Source organism: Fistularia commersonii, chromosome 19, assembly GCF_037954325.1.
Source record: "Fistularia commersonii isolate RoL2024-O1a breed Wild chromosome 19, RoL_Fcom_v1.0, whole genome shotgun sequence".
Lineage (NCBI taxonomy): Eukaryota > Metazoa > Chordata > Actinopteri > Syngnathiformes > Fistulariidae > Fistularia > Fistularia commersonii.
The window spans coordinates 8,784,899-8,809,860 of NC_141302.1; the positions used below are offsets into that span (position 1 = coordinate 8,784,899).

The 24,962-nt window shown below is 38.6% G+C and overlaps 1 protein-coding gene across 6 annotated transcripts in view; it reads right to left on the reverse strand.

Annotated features, from left to right (window-relative positions):
- Positions 1–24,962, reverse strand: part of kcnip4a (potassium voltage-gated channel interacting protein 4a) — a 142,792-nt gene that overhangs the window by 46,158 nt on the left and 71,672 nt on the right. Inside the window, exon 1 of one of the 6 annotated variants that reach the window (XM_086165392.1) lies at positions 19,304–19,515. The exons of 4 other annotated variants lie outside the window; for them this stretch is intronic. In XM_086165392.1, the coding sequence (XP_086021518.1) occupies positions 19,304–19,361 (58 nt within the window). In that variant the 5' untranslated portion in view covers positions 19,362–19,515. Of the gene's footprint in view, positions 1–5,667; positions 5,806–19,303; positions 19,516–24,962 lie in introns of those variants that run through there. One more of the 6 variants, XM_086165389.1, reaches the window with a different exon arrangement.

The window sequence follows — 24,962 nt, forward strand, 5'->3', positions numbered from 1 at the left end:
ATGAACACATCAAATAATATAAAGGACATCATTTACATTTGTCTGCTTGATTTTGAAAACAAGGGGCAACTGGTGTGTGAAATGTTAATCATATCTCAATGATAAATATTTTGGTGAATATATTCCTAGATAATTGCAAAGGGACTTCCCCTGTCACAACAGAATTAATAGAGAAAATAATCTGAGGGAGATGTTGGGTTCACATAGACATAACAGTATGTGAAAGCAAACAGTTCATAATATTATGACTCAGACAATTTCCTATTGCGCGATTTCCTTTCATACATTGTACCTGTATATGACTGGAATTGATGTGTTATCCCTCAGACATGGGACATTGAGATATCGCATTTGATTTTATAATCTTAACGAAAGTTACCTTGCATTTTGATGTTTCTCTGTGTTTGCAAAAATAATGCTGCAATATTTTTTTTGTTCAGCAAACAATCAGGGATTTTGCCATATCAGAAGGTGGCAAAATCATGTGCGAGACACAGAAAAACACAGAAAGTATTTATTTTCCTTTCGATCAATTTAGGCCAATGCATATGTGAAGATAAATAACTTTTTTTCTGTCAAGCTATATTTCTTCTTTTTTCCCTTATAGTTTGAATGATCTATTTTTCCATATTCTTCAGTCTTCTTGATCAAACTAAAATATTCTTTGAGGTCATTGCAAAGGTAAAAACATCTAAGGACATCATCTTTGCTTTGGGGAAAAAAATATTTACACTTTTTAAAATTTTGCAACAATTTAAGAACCTAACATTGATTAAAAAAAACAAAACAAAAAATAAAATGATTGACAGTATAATTTGCACACAGGAGCATTTACGAGATTATGCACTAGTTTGCTAATATAATGTTTTTTCATTCCAATGACTGATGAAAAAGTGGGGCCAGGCCCTGCCCTGCCTACAAGAACATAAATCCAGGCTCTACTAAATTGATGGAAAACGTCTCCCCAACTCAAGTTATCAGCCTCCGACCCTGGATAAAACTGTCAAAGGTCCCAATATATCATATTTGAACTGCAGCACTTAGTTAAATAACAGAATGTTATTTTGATAATGTAATAATATATGAAAATTGTTTAACTTCACTTCATTGAACCCTCCTTGGCAATTCTGGGCACCTTCTTATATATTGGACCTGTTACTTTACACTTAGACGAGTCAAGGAAGCCACATGGCTCGAGTCTCATATAATTAACCTGTTTGCCTATTATGATACCCTAGTTGTTATAGAAAATAAAATATACGGATATTCAATCGCTTTCTTTTAAATTAGTTGACAATGCACCCTAAAAGTCAAGGTTCTAATTTAAATAATTTAAGGATTAACATACTACTCTGTGGTGCTGGTAAGATACCGTATTGTGGATATACTCATCAAATACGATTAAAAAATACAACAAGACAAAATGTAACCGTTTCAAATGCATATGAAAGAAAAAATAAAAATAATTTTCAAAAAGTGTGACTTCTATCTTTAGCTATAAGTGGCTCTTTTTATGGAGTCACTTCCCCTTGTGGTCAAAGCTATATATTTCAGACACGGCAATGGTGCTTAGATTTTCAGGTGCTTTTCATTCGAGGCTTCGCTACACTGGTTCAAATATTTATTAGAAAAAAAAAAAAAAAAGCAAGAAACACGTGTCATTCAGAGCTTCAGATTTTAATGCTGCAATAACCACCCTAAAAAGAATAATCATCCATTTTAAATGAATTTGACAGAGTAATTTAACTGACCTTCTAAAACATTTTTCCAAATATATAAAATAATTGAAATGTGATTTTTTAAACTAATTTCCTGAGACTTTCCAAGCAATCATTACTCTCACTGTCTTTTAGTACGTTCACACTTATTTATCAATGACATTTTTCCATGGTTGTAAAAAAAAACATATATGTGAATATACCGAAAAAAACATTTAAATATGATGATATTAAATTGGCACAGACCTTTCAAAAAGAGGGTTGGTGTTTGATGCTAACATATGACATTTAAAATAAATACATGATCACAATTTCTATTAAGGAAATCACTGTCAGCATAGCACGATTCATAAACGAAATCCACGTCCTGGGATGACTGACGATCTTCACAGAAATATCACAAATAATTCGATATTTAATCATTCACCGACCAGCTTTAACGTTATTTTATTTTATTTTTTTGGTAAACTGACCAACAGATGGCAGCCATGACCTGAAAACATATTTGAAATGAATAATGATTTTTGAAGGGGTTTAAGTCAAATTATTTTACAATTATAGAGAGATTTTCAACATTTAAGAAAATAATGCATGATATGACTATGTAGACTAAACTTTTTTGCAAAAATTTAAAATACCCACAAATCGATTGCTGGAAAGGATGGACATGTCAGGGCACAAAACAGGGGAGAAATTATCCCCCTCGCACCGGAATTGACAGTCTGCTGAAAGTATTATTTGCAGCCTATGTTTGTGTCTGTTTGTTAACTGCATCATATAGCACTCGGTCCCATTTAACCAAAGCTGCACCTGAAACATGGGAGCAATTTGCAATAACTGCCATATCAAAGAGCAGCGTTGTTAGCTGTCACACCCCTGTACACTGGTGGTGCGCTGCTGTCACTTAATGTCACACCACCACTGACAGGAGCTGACACTGAAAAGAGCCATTTGCAACTGACTGTCTATTTTTAGCAAAAAATATCAAATGGGAGAGAAAAACAGTAATGAGAATCTCAGTGTGTGTGTATGTGTGTGTGTGTGTGTGTGGGGGGGGTTAAAAAAAGATATAATATATATAATAAATAAATGAAAATGGACCTGAAAAAAAAAGATTCATAATCCTTCTGCACATTGTATTGGAAATTTGCATCAAACCAAAAACATTTTTTTTTTTGTTTTCAATTTTGCTCTGTAATATTTTTACTCACTGTGGGTTCATTTTTCCTGCAGCTCAGTGGAAGGCGCACAATTCTGACTGGAAATGGAGAAAATGCAAAAGTGTTTGCTGCTGCAATGAAGTGATAAAGCAATAATTCCCAAAGATGAAACTTGAGATTCCAAATAAAATGTGCTTTAGAAACATTTGTTAATACAGTATGAAATGAATTCATTCATGAAAAACTTAGTAGTGATTAATATTTAGTGTTCAAAAGTAAAATAATAATTAACCTACAATTCCCTTCACTTTACCTGATCTTTTTTAGCGTCGCAAACTAGGCTGATGGTCCCTCTCGAGGAGGCTTTTTAGAACATCTCCTCAGCTGCCCTGGTTGATGGTCGCTATCGGAGGAGCCATGACCATGTTTAAGGCAATCGCTGAAAGCTTAGCCTAAGCCATCAGCTACAGCAAGCACTATCATGCTCCAAAAAAGGCAGTCTCCATCAAAGCTGAAGAGAAACCCTGAACAACCGGCCTCCTCCACACGGCATCTGACTGGTAGCTACAGGTTGACCGGGGAAAGCAACTGAGATTTCCCCCAACAAGTCTCTTACCAGATATGATAATCACCTCTAAGGCTTCAAAACACCTGATCATACTGGAATTAACGGTGACCTGGGAAGAGCAAATTGAGGAAGCCAACGAGAGGAAATTAACCAAGTGCCAGGAGCTGGTGGAGGCTGGAGAACCTTCTATGAGCCCATAGAAGTCGGCTACAGGGGTTTTGCAGGATGCTCTTTTTTGCAAAGTCATGAGTCGCTTGGGAATTGTAGGAGCTGCAAATAAGAGGGCTATTACATCTGCAAGCAAAGCTAGAGAAGGCCAACTGGTGGCTTTGGATTAATATCCGTAGATTGCTACTGGGATGCAGGTTGAGACTTGATCAACCCCGTCTGGGTTGCCTGGGTGAGGGTGTATGATGTTGTGAGACCTGAAACACCCAATGACCCCAGAATACATCACTGAGGGTGCGTCCCAGTGCATACATGAAGTGTTTTTTTGTATATAAGCTGAATTATTTACGATATCTATGAGAAAAAAAGAAAAAAGTAACATGATTGATGACATTTCATTATTTAATGGTTTGGGTGACTTACTCTTACAAGAGAGTTTAAAAAAAAGTTAAAAATTGATAAGGTCTTTCTGATATACAGCATTTACAGCTTCTAGCCATGAAAAACAAGGAAATAATGAAAACCTGACAATAGATTCAAACATTTCAAGGAAAATAAATTCAAAGAAATAATTGGGAAAAGTGTGGATGGGAAACATAGATATAGAGACAATTATAAATAAAGATGAATTTTCTAAATGAAAACAAAATAACGCAAATTACAGTCTGTGGATGTACCCAAATGTGATTAAATCCAATTCTTTGAATTGGAACGGATGTGATGATATTGGCCTGCTTTTCACTTTAGAAACATAAAGACAACAGCTTGGCAGTGCAGACAAATAACAGGTTTTCTTCACTGCCTGAAAGACCCAACTCCTGAATATTACATTCCTTCTATGGAGGAAGAGAATCAGAAATCGGCTCCTATACTGCTGTCGCTCTTAACTAAACAAGATGAAAGACAACAGTGAAACAATCATGAAGCAGATGCTGTTTTTCTCAGTTTATAAAACAATTTGCAGATTCTATTTAATTACAAATCAATCCAGGGTTCCAGAGTGTAAGTCATTTCTATCCCAACTTTTCACTCTCCTTCAGCTTAAACAAGTTAGCGAAGCCCAAAGTTGCAAAGATCTAATAAACTCAGCCTTCAAATCAAAAGTTTAGCAATAGCTGTCAAGTGAAGGCTTTGAATGGCAAGCACTGAGAAGTTACAGGCAAAGGAGCCTCAGATTATGAATTGCAGAAGAGGTGGATTACAGTTCAAACAACAGAAAAGTTTTATCATTTGGAGAAAATAAAATACTTAAAATGCACCTGGGGAGGGCACAGGGGCAGGTGATCGAACTGTAGTTAAAATGAAATATTGCAATAGCAAGAAACTGTGTTGAAAAAGAATAATATCTTTGCCAACATGCTTCCTGTTGCAGGTGTATATATACTTTCAGGGTATTCACATGAATTTCAAAATCTGAAAGTTAAAAACAAACAAAACACACTCTTCAAATATGGCTCAGAAAAATGAAATATACATTTGAAAAAGCTTTACTGTAATGATGGATATACTTTTTTGGCTGTTGGTTTTTAATCAAAAATATCCATAATGACTCCTCAAAGACCCCTTCATCCTTCACAAAATCGATTAAAGTGATATAAAAATGAAAAATGAATTTGGCCATGGAATTCAAGAAAAAACTTATCAAAAGTTTCCTGAAGGAAACAGAAAATTAACTAAAGATGAACAAGAAAGATTTTCACATCTATAAATATTTTCAATTTTTATATTTCTAATCGCTAAAATGATCCTAGTCAAAAGCTCAAAGATGACTAATCAGATTCAAAGAAACAAATTTGTGGTATTGTGGTACTGGTTGATTATAAGCTAACCTAAGACAATTATGGTGTTTCCCCTTGCAAAGTTTAATTCTAAGAATAACCAGGACTAAACATAATAGTCTCTCCAAGGAATACTTCAGACACTGAAACTAGACAATATATATAGTTCACTGAGGAACACACTTCCAACAAAGTACTGCACAATATCAAGTGTGGGAACAACAAGTGGTTGATCACTCTGACTAACAACACAGTAGGATTACTATTCCCCTTACCGTCATAGCCGGCCTCTAGCAAACCAAACTGCTCCAGCACCTTTACAAAGAGGACCACAACCACCAGCACAGCAATCATTTCCAGCCCCTCCAAGTTCACAGACGACATGTCGGACAGGTCACAGGCTGCCCATGGCCGACTACACCGAGCTCACGGTGCACCGTCTGCAGGCCATTTAACTCCCCTCAAGAGCCCTGCATCTCCAGCTCTGATGAAGAGCCGGCGCCAGGCAGGGAGGGAGGGAAGAAGGGAGGGGGAAAATGCGTGGAGGACTGAGGAGGGGGAAGGTGGGGGAAGAAGATAGTGAGAAGGTGTGAGGAGAGAATGGGGAAAAAAATGTGGAAAATAGGAGCTGGTGGATGAACCTGACCGCAGCAACAGAGGAGAGAGATAGACACAACAGATGGATGGAAGTGATGCATTTGAGGGGCCACTTTTGAGTGAATGTGTGCAGAGGTCAAAAGCTCTGACGGTGTATTTTTTCTTCTTTGACTCAGAAACGCAATTTTACGAACAGGCCCTTATTCCCAGCTCATCATATACAGTAGCTTAGTTCAAAATGAGCATTTCTGGGCGCACGGGTTAGAAGTGGGCTTTTGTGATGTCCAATTTCTTTTATAAGCGTCTATCACAATGATCTGAGTGGGCTGAAGAGCAAAGTCAAGGTCAGGTGAGTGTTCACTCTGTTACGTTTAGGAAACGTGTTTTGAGTTTATTGGCGTAAAGTTAGGACTAACACATTGACTCTGTTATGGATTCTTGAAAAGGCCTGTTTGATTACATGTGAAACATCCTGAAGGATCAATAATGAAGCCAATCTTCTTTTGGATAACAATAAGTTGGGTGACTGAAAATCTTTACAGATGCTCAATTTTCCAAAGTAGATGTAATGCTGCCTTTTGGATGCCCACGTTTGAGGTAACAATTGCTCCTGATTACAACCTCTTGGATGGTTTTATTTTCGACACAATGCTCTTGGTTGGAGGAGGGGTTTGCAACAGTCACATTGTACCCACTGTGCATTTCCTTAGGAAAAATGACTTTTGTTCAGCCCTGGTGTTTCGTTTTGCTTTTTTCTTCCCCTTAAATGTATCTTTTATATTCATTATTTTATTTGCTATAAGTTCAATTTCACTAAGACATGTTTCATTGCATGGCTGCTATGTAGTTTGTTGTTGTTGTTGTTTGCTTTTACCGCAGCTGTTTGGAATTGTAATGCCTCAAAATCGCTGCTGGAAGCTTTGATTCCTTTCCAATAGACAACAGACAAAACAACAAAATCCGTTCTGTCTGATGAGAATGTGGAAAAATATAAAATATAATGCATATAATATATACTTTCATTTCAAAAATGTTTGCAGCCAAAAGATAAAAGAGCCTCAAAGAGACACAAGAACACCTTCAACATCTCGAGCGAGTCCTTGGAGAAGGATGGAAAATTGAAGTAGACATGAATAACCATGAAATCCAAAAGTTATGTGGTGACCCTGACAACTGTCGACTCTTCTTAGAAAATACGACAACTCTAATTATGCGGCTGCGCTGCCTTATGTAACGGATGTCTGAAAGCATCGCTGGCAGTGACGAGAACATGACAACAAAGAGGAGTCCCTCTCGCTCTCATGCCTTTTATTTGGCCGGACAAATTGATATTTTGTAACCTCATAGTTCTTCTTCACGAAGCTGGTTGAATTCAGTTGGAAACCCCAGGAGGCACTACTCTCTTTACTTTGTTATAAGCTGCTAAATTTCTCCCTATGTATTAGCAGAGAGATTTTAATTTATTAGAAATGTGATGAGAATTCTTAGTATTAGTTTAATGAAATGGCTGATATTATTTTATGTTCTTAAAGAAAGAAAGAATAACATGAATGACAAAAATAAATAAAAAGGTTTAAAAAAATTCTATTGAGAACTTTATTCTTGCTGCTGAATGAGTCTGGAATGGTTGACGATGAAAAGTGACGTATCCAGTGTGTTTACTGCGATTCAGAGAAAAATATAACCTGCTGACCAATAATAAAACAGTTCTGCCAGTGTCGCTAAAGATTATCAAGGATAACATGATTATGCTCTTACAGGGTAAGAAGCATGAAAGTCTTTTGAAACCTGCAGCTGGTGAAGATGGAGGTGAAAAACCAGGGTGAGAAAAATGGGAGCTTGCAAGTGAAGTGATGACACCTCCCTACTGCATCATCCTTAAAAGACAACCTGCAGAAGGCTGCAAATGTGCTGGGTTGTAACACATCCAGCTCATGAGGATGTAAGAAGAGAAGACCACCAACGACAATAAAAAAAGTGAAGCATTGCAGCCTGGGGTGGCCCAGCAGGGATGACATAAAATAAAGCAGACTGAGGTACGGAGCTGTCAGAATCAGATAAAGGAGAGTGTCAAGAAACCTGTGAAGAAAGTGTGGGGAAGATTCCTGCGCATTTAGACGAAAGCTTTGATTTCTCTGCTGCATCAAGAGTTTCCCTTAGCTCGTCAGCATAACTGTAACTTTGTTTTTAGGCTTCATCAAACCGCATAATTTTAACAATTTATCAATTTTCCATCAAAGTCAGCTATGATGATGTGGACATGTTTGATTCTTAATCAGTAAAAATCAGCATTTTGTTATTGTTCTTAGCATATTTATTTATTAAAGCAAATACATTTTTCCACGGCATGAATAAATAAGTAATTGATTGAATGAATGAATGAATGAATGAATGAATGAATGAATAGCCACAAAACTGGCTTGTTAGATAATAACAAGGGAAAAAAATAATTGAAATTGATATCAAATTCACTCATCATTGTTATTTTTATGATTTGGATTGCTTGAAGAAATATAATAACAATATTACATATCTATACACACACACACACACACACACACACACACACACACAGGCGCGCGCACACACACACACACACACACACACACACACACACACACACACACACACACACACACACACACACACACACACACACACACACACACACACACATATATACATTTGACCTATACCGATGTCCCTGGGGACGAATACAGCCCTAAATCAAATCAATAACATAAAACAAAGTGACCTTCAGATGTTACCTTTTATTTGACCCATTGATCCCTGAGATCCTTTCTCCTGTGTACTAGCACTTTCTATTGCTTCCACACACTCCTCATTCCCCCTTGACCTACCGCTTCTGCTTCTCACAGCTTAAAATAGTCCCGTGCAAATGACAGACTCACTGGCACTAGTGACGACATATTTGGAACAAAGACTATTAGGCATATAATCTGAGTACAGTGAGGTGTGGGATCTGGTTACATTTACTTCTGAATTTTCATTCATTGAGGTGTTCAATGGTATCTAATATGGGTATTTGAAGTTGTTTAATTACTCTTAAAATCCAAACCACTGAGAATGTCTATGTATCCTGTGGCTACCCTAATCGGGCCTTCACCAAATCAGAAACCACCAGGCACAGGAATATAGAACAGGATGAAGAAAACAACAAACGAAAGAGCATCATCATATGTTATGTTACTGGTGTTTCAGAGAAACTCCGAAGGGTGTCCAACAAACACCATATACTGATACATTTAAAACCCCGCAACACCCTGAGGCAAAAACCCAAAGAAAAAACACCCAGGCACAAGATAGAGAATGTGGTGTATGCTGTCACTTGCACTGAGGACTGTGCTGACTTCTTCACTGGAGACACCAAACAACCCCTGCACAAACGAATGGCCCAAAACAGTGGAGCCACCACTTCAAGACAGACTTCGCAGTCCACTTACACCTGAGGGACAGGGGCCATTTGTTTGAAGACAGCAATGTCCGTATTCGGGCCAGAGAAGACAGATGGTTTAAGAGAGGATTCAAAGAAGACATTTTTGTCAAAACGGAAAAACCATCTCTGAACGGAGGAGGAATACTCAGACACAACCTTTCAAAAACGTACAACGCCATACTTGGATCAATACCAAGACAGATTTGTTGCCAAGACAAGAAGATTTCGACAAGAATTCACTATGACCTGGATGACTAAGAACCACTTCAGACTCTGAGTATGTGAGTAAACATGTCTCCTAGCATGGGGCTCACTTTGGTCACAATGTAACATTTTTAACCCATTGTAACTTCAGAGGGATGATTTTCGTGGGGTGAACAATCACACGGCACTTAAAATTAAGACTCTCAGTCTATGATTGATGCAAAGCACTTCAATCCCAATCAACGCCTATATGACCTCGTTAATCTGACCAGGAAACAGATTCAAGCTTGTTATAACCTGCAGGCATATGAAAAAAAGGGGAAAAAGAAGGAAAATATTTTTTCTCCAGTGGCTTGCTCCCAACATTGGACCTTCCTATAAATTGTTGATATTCATTCCTATTCATTCCTAATACATTAATATCAATCAAAGACAATGCTTGGTTTACATGACATACATAAGCACGCAAGAGTCCAGATATGACTATTAATAAGGTTTATGTTTAGAAAATTAGTCCCACATTTTTTTCCACAAATTACTTGAAAAAACGAGTCAATTTGCATCGAGTCTTAAATAAAGTCTGAAATATAAAGTCCTCGGGAGTCCTCATATAAAGTCCTTTCTCAACTCCTCCCTGAAAACCATACAACACTCCTCCCTTTTCAGATTCCATCACTTTGTCCTCTTGATCTTCCTTTGCACCAGAGTCACCCTACAAATCACCATCCTATGCTGTCTGACTACACTCTCACCTACAACTACTTAGCAGTCACTGATCACCTTCAGGTTACCTTGTCTATACAAGATGTAGTCTACCTGCGTGATCCTACCTCCGCTCTTATAAGTTACCCTATGCTCCAGTCTTTTCTGGAAAAAGATGTTCACTAGAGCCATTTCCATCCCTTTTGCAAAGTCTACCACTGTCCGTGCCTCTACGTTCCTATCCTGGATACCAAATCTGCCCAACACGTCTTCATCACCTCGATTGCTGGCATCAAAATGTCCATTGAAGTCTGCACTACAACCACTCTCTCATCTCTGGGGATATTCTGCATCACTTCATCTAACTTATTCCAGAACTTCTCCTTCTTCTCAAACTCACATCCCACCTGCAGGGCATGGCCACTAACAGCATTGAGCATCACACCTTCAATTTCCAGTTTCAGACTCATAAGTCTATCTGACATTCTTTTCACCTCCAGAACATTCCTAACAAATTCCTCCTTCATGAGAACTCCCTCTCCATTTCACTTCTGGTCAGTACCATTATAGTACAATTTAAAGCTTGCTCCTAAGCTTCTTGCTTTCCTACCTTTCCATCTGGTCTCCTGGACACACAGTATATCCACCTTCCTTCTCTGCATCATGTCGACCAACTCTCTACCTTTTCCTGTCATAGTCCAGATATTCGGTCCCTACTCTCAGTCCCAGACTCTTGCCTGTCCTCTTCTCTCTCTGTTTCAAAACACAACTTCCACCTCTCCTTCTTTGACCTACAGTAGCCCAGTTTCCACTGGTGCACTGTAGGTCATGGGTACCGATGGCGGTCATTCGACCGACCCCTTATGAGATTATTAGGTTTAATTCGCATGATGGTTTTGGCAAAAGTTTTATGCCAGATGGCCTTCCTGACACAACCCTCTGCCTTTACTTGGGCTTGGGCCGGCTCAGGGAGACACTGGCCCATGCCGCTCTGAGGCTGCATTTTATATATGCATACCTGTATATATATATATATATATATATGTGTGTGTGTATGTGTGTGTGTGAGCGCGTGTGTGTGTGTGTATGTATATATACATATATACATATAGATACGTGTATGTGTATGTATATACCCACACACACACACACTGTATATACAGTACAGTAGGTTTGTGTGTTCAGTAAACAAGCACATATTATAACTCCCAAGCAAAACCATTACTAAGGGCAGCGAGAGCTATTAAATTGTGGATCCTTTAGGCTCTGACACAGAGCTTGAGAAAAGTAAGCAAAGGTGACAAACGTGTTTTCTTTTTCTAGAAAATTGATAATCCATATTTTTGTCCAAAGTCACTGAAAAATTTTCATGAAGTGCTGGGCAAGTCAGATTTTTCTCGAGGAAAATGAAACTAGGAGTGGGAGAGATGCCTCAATTCAACAGTCATCAATCAAATACATGGTGCCTTCTTTCCTGTCATTGACCAGTTAAGGAGGCAGACACAAGCTAATCACACTGTTTACATGTTAGCTTGGGGTACAAACTGGTGATATAATTAAGTAACACCTGCAGCAATTTGAAAGTGGAATTAGTCTGTGGTTTATGTTTTCCAAGGAATATTAAAATGAGGCTGTCATGTTTACTGACGCGACCCTCTGCATTTATCCAGGCTTGGGACCGGCTCACGGAGACACTGGCCTCCCTGAATAAAATAATATTCTATATTCAGGTGATTTCCATATTACCTATTACTAAATTCACATAAAGTCTGTATAGCCCTTAAATTTATTTGTGGCAGCTGAGTACCATCCAAATATAGCCCGCAAACCCCAAGAGAGTGTATGTGTGTGCGGGCACAGTTTGGGAATATAAGTGGGTGGACAGCCACTAAACACGCCGATGAAAAACCATGTTGCATTGATGAAAAGAAGGAGAATTAAGAAATAGTGTAATAATCGTATTACAACATCAGGCCAGTGTGATACCAGATCATGACGTAATTCACAAGAAACTTCCCAACATCTGGTCTCTCATCACTACATGACTTCACATAGGGCGTAATCAAGGCCTTTGGCAAAAAGTAATGAAAATAATCACTGTTCCTGCATGTCATCAGCACACAGTATGCTGAATGAATCACCATGGAAATGGTGATCAAGGTAATTGCAGTGTGGTGGTTTAACCTGGGGGGGATTCTACTATAGGAGGCAGTACACGTCCGCAGCACCTGTATCCTGTCGATATGCTCCGTGAAAAACACGCCAGTGAACAAGTTCTTAATTTGCTAAAATATGTTTAAAAACATGTAAGATATGCTGATATTTCTCCACAGAACACCTGACATGAAGTCCCTCCACTCCTACAGTAACATGACTATATGCTGCAGTGAAGAACGCAGCTTAATAAGTAACAGTGGCATTCTTGATAATTCTGAGCTTCAGCTATATTATTAGTGTTTCATTGTAATTTCCACAGCCGGGCAGCATGGTTGTTTAGACATTGAAATTTCATTAGTAAGTAAGTTGCGATTTCCCTTTAATGCCCTCGGCCAATGGGCGTCAGCCACAAGAAACCTCCTCCACCCTGACAGGATTATCCTAATTCAACGTCTCATTAATTACCAGGATCAATTAGAGCTCATTTCTGGATATTTGCAATGATAATCCAATTTGAAGAAAATTACCTTTAAGCTGGATCTTATTTATTTATTTATGTATGTATTTATTTATTATTTTAGGAATAGCTGGTTTTACAAATGAATGCAAGATACAAAATGTATGAAATGTCAAACCTGAAATTTTTTTAGCTTAAAAATGACATCCCTGGGAAGTTGCTGTCATGTTTCAAATATTGCATTACATTTGCATACATTACATTCACACACTAAAAAAGTCTGAAACATATCAATAAAAAAGTCTTTGGGAAATTTTGTGTGATGATATGGAAATTCAAATTATGACACATCTAATCTACAGGACACAGTACTTAGAATAGAACGTGCATTTAATGCTCCAACAATTGGGAAATTTAAATTATTCTAATATTTTTAAAAATATAGAATTTGTAATACTTTGAGCCTTGACACAACCTGATATTTTATGCACTCAAATAATACGAACACCTTGTTTTAATTAGGCACTTTAATGATATGACCAAAGAGTCAAAATAATAAATAAAAAAAGTTCAAAACTTGAGCTAATTTTTCCACATTCAATGTGATGATGTAGCTGTCAGTGGAGACGCTTGATTATTTTATTTTGCTGCCATCATGTGGCATTAAATGAAATGACAGCCCACCCAGCAACTGGGTTGAGAAAAGAACCACAAGCAAACCTGTACTGGGTACATACAGTTGTGTTCAAAATAAAGAGCAGTCCAACATAACTGACCTGATCAATCACTGTTTTTGGTATAAATAATATTATTACATGGCAAATAATTTACCGGTAGGTTTGGTAGAAACAGAGAAACCAACGGACTCAACATTCATGATATGAATGCTCCTAAGTCTGTTATTGTCAAATCGTTCTAGGCTGGAATACCTGTTTACAGCTGCCAGAAGTCAACTCCAAGCAGCACAGATGTAAAGCAGTTCTTAGTATCAGTGTAAACTGATGTAAACACTTACTTTTAGTAAACTAAATATTAGTTTAGTGAGTCACAAGAATGCTAAATCTGAACATTTTTTTCAGTTTGAGTAAATATTTGAGTTTGTAATGAAAAATGCAGACACTGCTATATTTTTTGAACAGCCCAATAGCTTTTTCACTCCTTCATTTTCTATAAAGTAATTCAAATATTGATACATTTTTTTCTTCATGTATTGACGTAAAATATAATGTGTAGTGTTCCGAATTAATGGAGATAAATTATATGGATTCTGAGCATTTCTAATGTTTTAAAAAAACACTATTATTTTGAACACAACTGTACATGCTAAAGAAGAGGAAAATTCCAGACTAAATATATATACACAACTAAATCAAGATCTAGAGCTCCCTGCAATGAGATCTTAAGAACAAACTTGTTCACCACAGGGTTGATCGACAGACAGTAGTTGAGCCTTGTACTGGAAACTGAGAGAACTGCAAATTACTTCAGTCAGTCAAGCATCAGGGGGACTGATGCTTACAGAAAGAAATATGATGTATTGTAAATATATAGTAATTGCAAATAAACTTTAAATGCCATTACTAACTTCACTTGATTGCTAAGTCTAGCTCAAGGAAATTACCATCAAGGCATTTACTAATTGTATAACTAATTCTGTAGCAATTTCTATGACTGCTTGACATATGATTGTTTTGATGTGAATGGGTTTAAGTTTTCAATGTGAAATCTGAATTTGAGACTGCTTTTTGTACTCTATCAAACAATAATTTTGTTTGTTTGCTTTTGTGAAAATGCAATCGTAAATACAAATTAACAGCACTGTCAATCTAATCATGAAAAGCATTTAAAAGAAAAGTCAATTTGAAGTCATCACCTTTTGTAAATCCAAATTTCGAATTACTTGTCTCATTTGCATTTTTTTTAGCAAATGGTGCTAATTGAGTTTTTGGGATTTGTATTTTTAGTTCAACCTTGTGGATTAGGAATGAACACAGTCATCTAACTAAAGGCCCTCTAAATATGTAGATCTTGTCAGCACTGTGATGCCTTTCTTTTTTCTCACAGAACAGCTACCATCTGAAATGCTTCCCAAGGATTACGGCCAACAACTTCCAGATGTAACCCTCTTCTACCACCTTGTTCTCCAGAGTCATTCTAAGTCCAGGGAATACAGTTTTGGACACGACCTCGAGTTCCGAGATTCTGTGAGCTTTGTATTCAAATTCATCATTTAGAATTATGATTATGATGCTATGTTTCCCTCCAGTGCTTTAACTTGAGGAAAAAAGCCAAACAAAACAACAAAGGCTGAGAATTTAATTTAAGCTCATCCAGTACAATGCAGCCCACGTTATGTCAGGAAAGTGTCTCCCACACATGACGCCAGCAGCAGCAGCCTCGACTGCTGCTACAGGACAAAGAGGAGCCTGGTTTCAGTTCTTTATGCCGAACACTGACTGATTATTTTTTCATCTCCACGGCCGAACTTTGGTGAACCTCTGCTGACAGATTGAGGTGTTTTGAATCAAGGCAGGTTCTTCTGCAGACCTCAATCATAACTCATTCATCAGGGTTTATTGTAGCAGCTGGAATCCACCATAAACATGGGATTTTGTATAAATCAGAGAAAGTCATGTGTCAAAAGTTCAGCAATTCAGTGTTTGCTTTGGCATTCATCCTACCTGGTCTGATACAGACTACCTCACCGTTTTCATGGTCATCTTTAAATAAAATGTTCCATAGAACTGTGACCCTCCCACACGATTCTTGGTCATTATATTCAGTGCTGGCTGGACTTTTTTGAGATTTGCAAATCAATCACCACATTTGAAAATTGTTTTGAAAAAACATGCATTATTTCTCGGTGAACCCTGAGAAAGACTAGTCAGAACCCATTACTAAAGCCTGACATTGCAATACTTGAATGCTTCCTTACACAGATCACGAACCTGATTAAAGTTATACTCATTAACTTTGATTTAAGTGAGTAAAATAAAAAACAGGGGGGGGCTCAAGCAACACTGTCAATCTTTTACTTTCTGTAATATCATGACATTTGGTAAGAAAAGAGACTATAGAAGAATACTTGACTACATTTGCAGTCAAGGGGACACCAGGTATCTCCAGTTCATTAGTGGGTATCAGGATCCACTTCCTTGGCCCTGCGAGTTACATCGCTATCAGTGCACGACTATTTCCTTGCATCTGCGGAGCTTTTCTCAACAGTAACTACTGTACTTTTCTCTAAGTAAGCCCTCATGACATTGGCCAGCAAGCCCTGCAGGAGCAGAACAGTTAATTTCACAGATTGAATGTTTGCACTGACTGAAATGTCATGGTGGAAACCAAAAACCCTCTCTGCCCAAAAAGCCAACTGCCGTAGCATTACTTTTTCAATTTAAATGCTAATTTAAAAAATTGAAAAACAATATGGTAAAGTGACACAGTGACTTTGGAAAAAAGAGCCACAAAACAAAATAAAATGAAAAAACAAAAACACCAGGGGAACGAGTTGTGTAGTGACCCTATCATTTACAGGTATATATATTTACATATTAGAGAATAGGGGCCACACACGATGTCGTCTCATAAAACTAAAACAATTTTGAGGAAGAGGGAGGGAGAGAGAGGGGTACCTTCAGATACTTCAATTTACCTGGAGACAATGGAATATAATGGAATGCTAGCCAATCCCTTTTTGCATGTAGGGAAGGAAAAATTGTGTTTTTACTGATGTCCAAAGTCCAGTGGAGTACATGTGTAAATTATAATGAAGTGCTGACAATGTTATACGCGACACATTACCTCATGTTACATGTATAAGCACATAATTAAATCCAAACATCAGAAACCTTTTATCAAAATTGTTATCCTGGTACAATCTCGGGTTTAAGTTTTCTAAATATTTATTTTTGATTGTGAACAATTGACTGTAGCAAATAGTGATCAAAAAGAAAGAGAATCTATATGTCTATTACTGAGACAAATTCCAAGGAGAAATTTAAATGATGGTTTTGCATATTACTGTTTATTTGGGATGTTTCTACATTGTGGTATTGCTCTGGGGACAGCATTTTAATAAATAAATACAATATTTGCTCAAACAGATTGTAAAACTTTTCTTCATCTTAACTACATAAAGCTCCTTTAGTTTTTCTGTTGGTTGTACCTGTGGTGAGAGGAACAAAAATGCAATAAAGCATGTGCATCAATGTTCATCACAATGTCCCTCACATTGTGATGTCCATCTGGCTCTTCTGAACAAGATGAGAAGCTCTGCTAGAAATTCTGCATGTGACAGATGGTCTGAGAAAATAATGAGACTAATTCAAATTGTGTGAGGTAAATGATCCACCACTTGCGTTATAACGAAGGGGAACCGAATTAAACATCTTTCCAAAGTTTCACAAAGCCCTATAATGATGTGGAGCATAATGTCTGGAGTTTTCTTACCGATAAAGAAGAAATGTATGCTCCAAAATAAGCATTGCGGGATAAGAGTTTCTTTTTTTTTGTTTTCTTTTTTTTATTTTTTGCTTGAAATTACTAGTACTGAGCAAGCAGGGTAATTGGTGAACACGGCTGCCCTTAGCAATGACAGGTGCTATCCCTGCAGTTGGCCCAAGTCGCTACTCGGCTCTGTAAACACCAGAAGGCCTGGAAGTAAACCGGGCCAGCAATGAGAACCGCACCTCATGTGAATTGAAGGAGAACTATTGTTTAGATTCGATTGCCAATCAGTTTGACTTGATTATAATTATAAAAGGCTGTTACATCATTATCTTTCAGGTAACTCAGATTTTGTTAAACTATTGCTATTTTATTTTCCCTCTCAGTGACTGACAATTTGCAGCCTGACTCACGATTTGCCATTTCCACTGCAGCCACTCTACCCCTGAGGGTACCTGCTGCCTACACAAACTGTACTCAGTACAAACAGGCAAACATTTGAAATCCAAGCCATAGAAAACACAACAAGGACAAACACGTCAGCAACTACCATCATGGTGACCCCGGCTACTTTCTTATCCTTGCAGCATTTTGAACATCATGGGAACACTCAAAGCCAAGGCGGTGAGCTGAAAATATTGGTGGAGGGCAAAGTGTCTTTGTGTGCTTGTTGGACCCTCATCACTTTGTGAAAATAAGTGCGACAACGGAAATAGATTGAACCCAATACAGTGCAGTAACACTCCAGCCTCTCAAAATGGGGCTTCATCACCAGGCTTGAAATTCTTTATATCAATTTTTTATATTTATATCACAGTCCAGACTATGATGATAAACTATAAATGCTACATATTTAAAACATTTTTAGCACAAGAGTGGTACAAGGGGCTTCATTAACCCAAATGGAAAAAAAAAAGAACACTGCTATCGGAAAGATTGGAAAGACATAAAATGAACTGTAATTTGTAGATGCATGGCTTAGAAAACATTGTTGGTGCTGGGGGAGCACATACTATGGAGTGTCCTATATTTCCAAACCAAGAGCTATTTTAATTTTTGAAATGCAATGCAAAAAAACTGCAATTCTTACATATATCTTAATTAAGCTCCACATGTGATTCACTGTGAGGCTGTAATTCAGGGCTGATCTGGTTCCTGGGGTCTCAAGCCCCTTGTGAAATATGCTTACATTGCATACAACTACTGTGGTAATGTATTGCCAGAGAGACTAAGCATGAGTCCCCAATTCATTTTGTTTTGCAGTTCTCTCACAATCCCCACATGAATTATGACACACATTCATTTGCCCCTTCAACTACAGCAGTAAATTCATCTCCTGGCAGCTGTAGCCCTTCACTGGCCACACAGTTAATATGTCTGTCATTATTCCTTAATAAAGACTCGACTTCCTGTGTGATGGAGAATCTGATCAGTGCATTACCGCAGAGAGACAGAGGTTTAACACAAGCTTGTACGACAGCGGTGGCAGGGAGACGGGGTGGCATGCCACCACTATTAAATCAGTATTGGAAAAAGCAGTGGCTCAACTCGAGCAAGTTTGTAGAGTTCAGACAAATGTTTATCGAAGGGTGCATAATTCAAAAGTCAATTTAATGGACTGGTGGTGTGGGAACTTGAATATGGAGAAAATAGAGAGAATTACAGAGAAACTGCAGACAAATAGGGTTATTTGAATTATTTCATTTGTTAAAAATTAATGAATTTAGTTCATATTCCACTGCAAGAATGATAAAGATATTCCTGTTGAATTTAAATCTGAATTTTACCACAGGTTTGTGATTTAACCACATGATTTATTCTTTAACAGTAATTAATTTGTAAGAACATCTTCTAATAAAAAGATTCCCTTTCCTTCGATCGGGCCTACCTGTCTCCTTGCGTCTTTGTTTTGGCTGGAGAGAGAAGATGACCATTAGAGCCCCCATGTTGCCCTCCAGACTTTCTCGCTTTGTGATCTGGAAGTCCTGTGAGCTTTCACACAGTTTCACTCCCACACTTGAACGGCTCAAGAGTAGAGAGCGTAAAACAAAAGAGATACTGGTAGCCTCCAAAAAGCAAAGAAAAGATTAAAAAACAAATTACAGAACCCGATCTCAACTTCCCTTCCGTATTCACTAGACTAGGTAGGCTGGATGATGAAGAAGAGGAGTGGATGTGAAACATGCGTTACATGCTGAGGTCTGAATAATGGCACACAGCCCTTGACAGCCCTCTCCCCCTTTCTCCCACTGAAGTGAGAGCTCCCTGGTTGATCTCTGCTCTGCAAAACCCACTTTGTACCAGTTGAGCACCTAGAATAATTGAGCCAGTAACATGCTAGAGAGAATGGTGATGCTGCTCCTCGAACAGGGAGGGAGGAATCGGAGGGAGAGAGAGATAACACTGTAGACAACCATTATTCCTCACTAGCTGACTTTTAACTACACCTCCTGCAGGGAAAAGAGAAAGAAGCCGTGCTGCATCCATAACACCGAGTTAAGAGCTGAGAAGTCACAGTCTCTGATGTAAATATCTTAATTATGTAAAAGCAGGCAGCTCTGTCACCTGGTGACACTGACAAACATTATGTGAACATCCACTTCGATGGCTATGTGTCTTTAAATGTCTGCACATGATTTATAAGGACAGGGCTAATTCTTGGGCTGTTTGTATATTTTGCGGATTTTTGAAGAGCACTGATTGTCAGTCATTTTGTATTTTCCTCTTACTCTGAAAAAAATTCAAATACATCTTGGATATAAAAACTATGATGACAAAATGTAATATCTATATCTATCAGGGCCTCAAGGAGGGTGGTGGGGGAAGAGCAAACTAAGAACGGTATCCGCCTCCCACCAATATGAGCATACATGAATGACATCACCACCCTGACCACTTCTGCAGCATCCTCCAGGTGACTACTTGGAAAATTGCTGAAGAACATCACATGGGCCCAGATGAAAATCAAGCCAAGCTAACAGTGAAGGGAGAGCTCAAAAACCTGAGGTTTTACATTGGTGATGACCCAATACCGCTGGTGTATGAGCAACCTATTAAAAGTTTGGGTAGATAGTACAATACCAGCCTTGGGGACAAAGGGCAAGTGCAACAACTAAAGCAGGATTTTACCAAAGGTTCTGAAAACATCAGTAAGACACAACTACCAGGAAAGGTCAAGGTCTGTTGCCTGCTGGGACTCAGGTCGTGTGGCCACTTACCATCTACGAGGTCCATATAACATCTGTGGAAAAGATGGAACAAGCCATGACTTCATACATGAAGAAATGGCTTGGTGTCCCACGCTGTCTGACCAAAATCAGCCTCTGTGGCAAAGGAATCCTTAAACTGCCCATCACAAGCCTCACCAACAAGTACTAGTGCTCTAAAGTGAGGCTCCAAATGACCTTAAAAGGACTCCAAAGATGGAACGGTCATTGCTACTGCACCTCCTCTGGCAACCGTACAGAAGTTGACAACATCCAAAGCAGTGTAGAATGCTGTCTCAGCCTTAAGGCACAATGACATCGTATGGCATGTGCAGTTGGGAAGAGGAGGCTTTGGTCTGTCAACAAGTAAATCGACTTGGCACAAGGAGTCCACAGCAGAAAGAAGGGAAATGGGGGTTGCGGAGGTGCGTCGCCATGAGGAACCTAATAGAATGACAAAGGCTGTTTCTCTTGCTCAGCAGGGGCAATGGATGAAATGGGAAGGTCTGGAGAGAAGAAAGCTCAGCTGGAGGGAGCTCTGGGAGATGGAGGCAAATAACCTAAGCCTCCTCATCCAAGCTACTTATGATGTACTCCCATTGCCAAAAATCTCCACCTGTGGTATGGCTTGGACCCAACCTGTGACCTTTGCCCATCCCATGCCACTCTCAAACACATTCTGACCGGTTGCAAGACCAGCCTCACACAAGGACGTTACACCTGGAGGCACAACCAGGTGTTGAAGTGTCTGGCAGCAGTACTGGAGAACAAGAGGAATGCAGTAAACTCCTTACCCCTGAGAGCAACCAATTCCACCATGGCAGCCTCATTCATCCGAGAGGGTCAAAAAAAGCCTAACCATGCTCCCACCATACTCAAGCCCGACAACACGAGATTGGACAGTGTTGGTTTACATTTGCCAGATTTGTTACTTTGGTCTCCATCACTGAAGTCTGTTTACATCACAGAACTTACAATTCCCTGGGAAAAGGCCTATGAGTGCTAGAAACTGCAATACACTGAACTGGCAGTGGACGCTCAACAACAAGGATGGAACACAAACATCTCCTGTTGAAGTGGGATGTAGAGGATTTGTGGCTTCCTCCATCATCAGGCTGCTCAAAGACCTTGATATTCAAGGACAGGCTCTTAGGCAGACAGAATCATCTCTGAAGTGTCTGAAAGTGGCAACCTGTGGATATGGATAATACGGAAGAACCCCCGCTGGGCTCACAGAGCCGACCCACTCAATAACTAACATTGTAATGATTGGGCATTGAACACAAGCTCAGATCTGATCAACCTGTGGCTGGTCACCTTTTAGGAGGGTGTACAGTGTTAAATGGCAAAAACACCCATTGAATCAAAGGAACACTACTGATGATATGTCCCAAAATGTATATCTTTTCGATCGTTTCTCATATTGCTCTTAATATATACCAATGTAAGTGCAAAGCATCGACTGCAGGCCTGGCCAACATGTGGCTCCCGAGCCGCATGCGGCTCTTAAATTCATGCTGAATTTTGTGTTTGTGTTTTTTACTTGTGCAGTCACGTGCCGCTCCAGCGTTCTCCGCGCACAACAAAAAAAAAAAAAAAAAAACAACACACAAAAACACAAAAATCGGCATGAAGGTAACAGCTGCGTGTGGCTTGGGCGCCACAGGTTGGCCAGGCCCGATCTACTAGAACAAAGGACAGTTTTACATCTCGTCCTGTGTTTCTACGATTCTTAAGAGCAATAAACTGATGCAAAATCAAAATTACAAGAAATAAAACAACATTTTTAGCAAACATAAAAAATGGTCAATTTAGCTCAATGACTTTTACCTAAAATGTAATTTAAATCTTCCTTACTAATTAAAAAAAAAAAGGAATACATTACTTGTATTATGTTACATCAAAGGCTTAAAATCGCAACAATACTGATTCAGGTTTTGTACCTCAGAAGAAATCCATCTCATTACATGTAATATCAAAAATGATTGCCCCTCAAAAGCCTATCCGGGAGCAACTTCTCTTGCAGCTTTGGACCAGCACTGGGTAAGATCACTTGGATTAGAGGTCTGGAGGTCAAACCCATGTGGGGAAAAAAAAAAAATCGTTCCCTTTTTCAGTCTCCATTACGACAGGTACAACAGTCACCTCTCCTGATGTGAAACACAACAAAAGGAAAATGGAAAAACAAAGACTTCCGCTCCCTGAGCCTCCTGTGCAAAATTCATGTCATAAAATGTTGACAGCAGTCCAATTCAAAAGCGGAAAAGCCAAACCACCGCAATCAAGTATCAACTTGCAGTCGCTCCTTTGAACTGCTTCCTGTTGACAGCGTCTCTATCGCTCAGAAGTCTCTAACAGCTGTCAGTCACAAGGTGAACTTACATCGAAATAATCTAAGAGTGCCGATCTACGCAGAGATGCACTGAGACTCTATTGACTTATCAAGTACTGATTTAACAAAAGCAAGGAGTGCTTTGTCATTCTGAAGGTCAGGGACCCTTTAAATCCTCACTGTGCACCCTATTTCTGTCATAATTGTTTTCTCCTGAAGCAGTGACTCCAATTCTCCCGACATGACATCTGAATTACAATGTCAACACCCACATCGTAAAATTGTCTTATTGTGGCAAAACAATGCTAGTAAGCAGCAGGATACCTGCTTATTCTTTGCCCTCATGCTGCTGCTTTCCTGTATGTGTATGTTTACATCTTTTATTTAATTTTATAATTGCCAAAATGTTTTTGACATTCAGCATTCCAAAACCAGAAGTTGGATAACAACCTTTCAGACTCATTAAAATAAAAATAGGTTGCTGAATATAATTATTCTTGTTTATACTGGTTTGCTTAGACTGTACCATATGTAAGACAATGAAAAATACATAGATGCCAAAAACCCAATGTGCATACTCGGCCAACTTTAGTTGTGGGATTTTCCCAAACAAATTTCTTTCTTTCTCAGCTTTAATTTTTTATTCCTTTATTTTGTTTTGTTATTATTAAGCTGAAGAAGACTCTGGGATGAGAGACAAAACATCTGAGAAACTGAACTGGTTCACTGACTAGGCATGATTTTACTACAACCACGGAAGACTGCGAAAAGACGCCCACACTCAAGTTAAGCTAAAAATCTTAAAGGGTCAAAAGATGACCAACCAACAACATTGGTACTAAGTGTTCCACTGAGAGGGGTTCTGGTTCTGTCAGAAACAGACATTTCGATTGACTGTTTTACAAAGTAACTGCCAAAAAATCCAAATTAAAGGAATAATTGGGGATACCCATGTGCAGGAAAACACACATCGATGTCAATGTATACCGTAGTCAGCCAAATGAACACTTGGCAAGAGGTATTAACCCCAATTTCTTATATATTGACTTGTACCAGACTTGTTACTGTAGGAGTTTATTGTGGGGTGGACATCTTTGGCATTGTACCCAAGTTCCCTTGTTGCCCTATAACTGGCAATATACCAGACATGCTGACATCTCAGAGTGTGCATTGGCTTTTGGGGAGACATTTAAGAAACAAAATCAATTGGATTAATTCTTTTTTTCTAGCTATAATAATAACTCGTGCTTCAGGGAACAAACAAAATAAACGTTGCATTCAAATTAGGGTGACTTTTAAGGCGAGCAGATGCAAAATCGGAACTCTTTAAATGAGGTTTATAAGAGGTTAGGCGTCAAACAACAAGACTAACCCTCTTATAACCCTCACAACTACTGCAAGCAGCACAATCTGACTATCAATCCCTCCACAGCGTATGTGACACCGGTCATTAATTTAATCTTTATTATTTCCAATTCAATAGAACCCTTAATAGATAATCATGCAGGTGGATTTAAGAAAACATTTTGACCTCACTCATCCAGGAGGAATTTGGATTAAATATATTTTCACCTTGCATTTTCTCCTATGTGGTAAGTTTGATGAAGATATTTTTCTGCACTCACTGCCAGTGAGAGGGTATTTGAAATAAGTGTAGTGAAGTGCATCCTGGTGAGAAAGGTCTGCTAAATTAAATTATAAGTGGGATTAGCATGAACTCTTAAACTTGCGTCCCAAAGTGAGAATCAATTCAAAGCAGCAGAGCTCAGAATTTCAGAGTGGCCCAATTATGTTGGGCACAAATTTTTCAATAAATTAACACAATCCAGTTACAGCCTGTAAGTATCTATAATCTCTGGGGTAAACAGGATCCACATAAACCATATGCCATACACACATACTGAAGGGGATTTCAAGCCAGTTGAAAAACAAACAATTATAATCAAAAGATGGTCTGTAGGAGATTTGATTAAGAAAGAGCAAGTATAATTGTTGTTCTAAATGTTTTG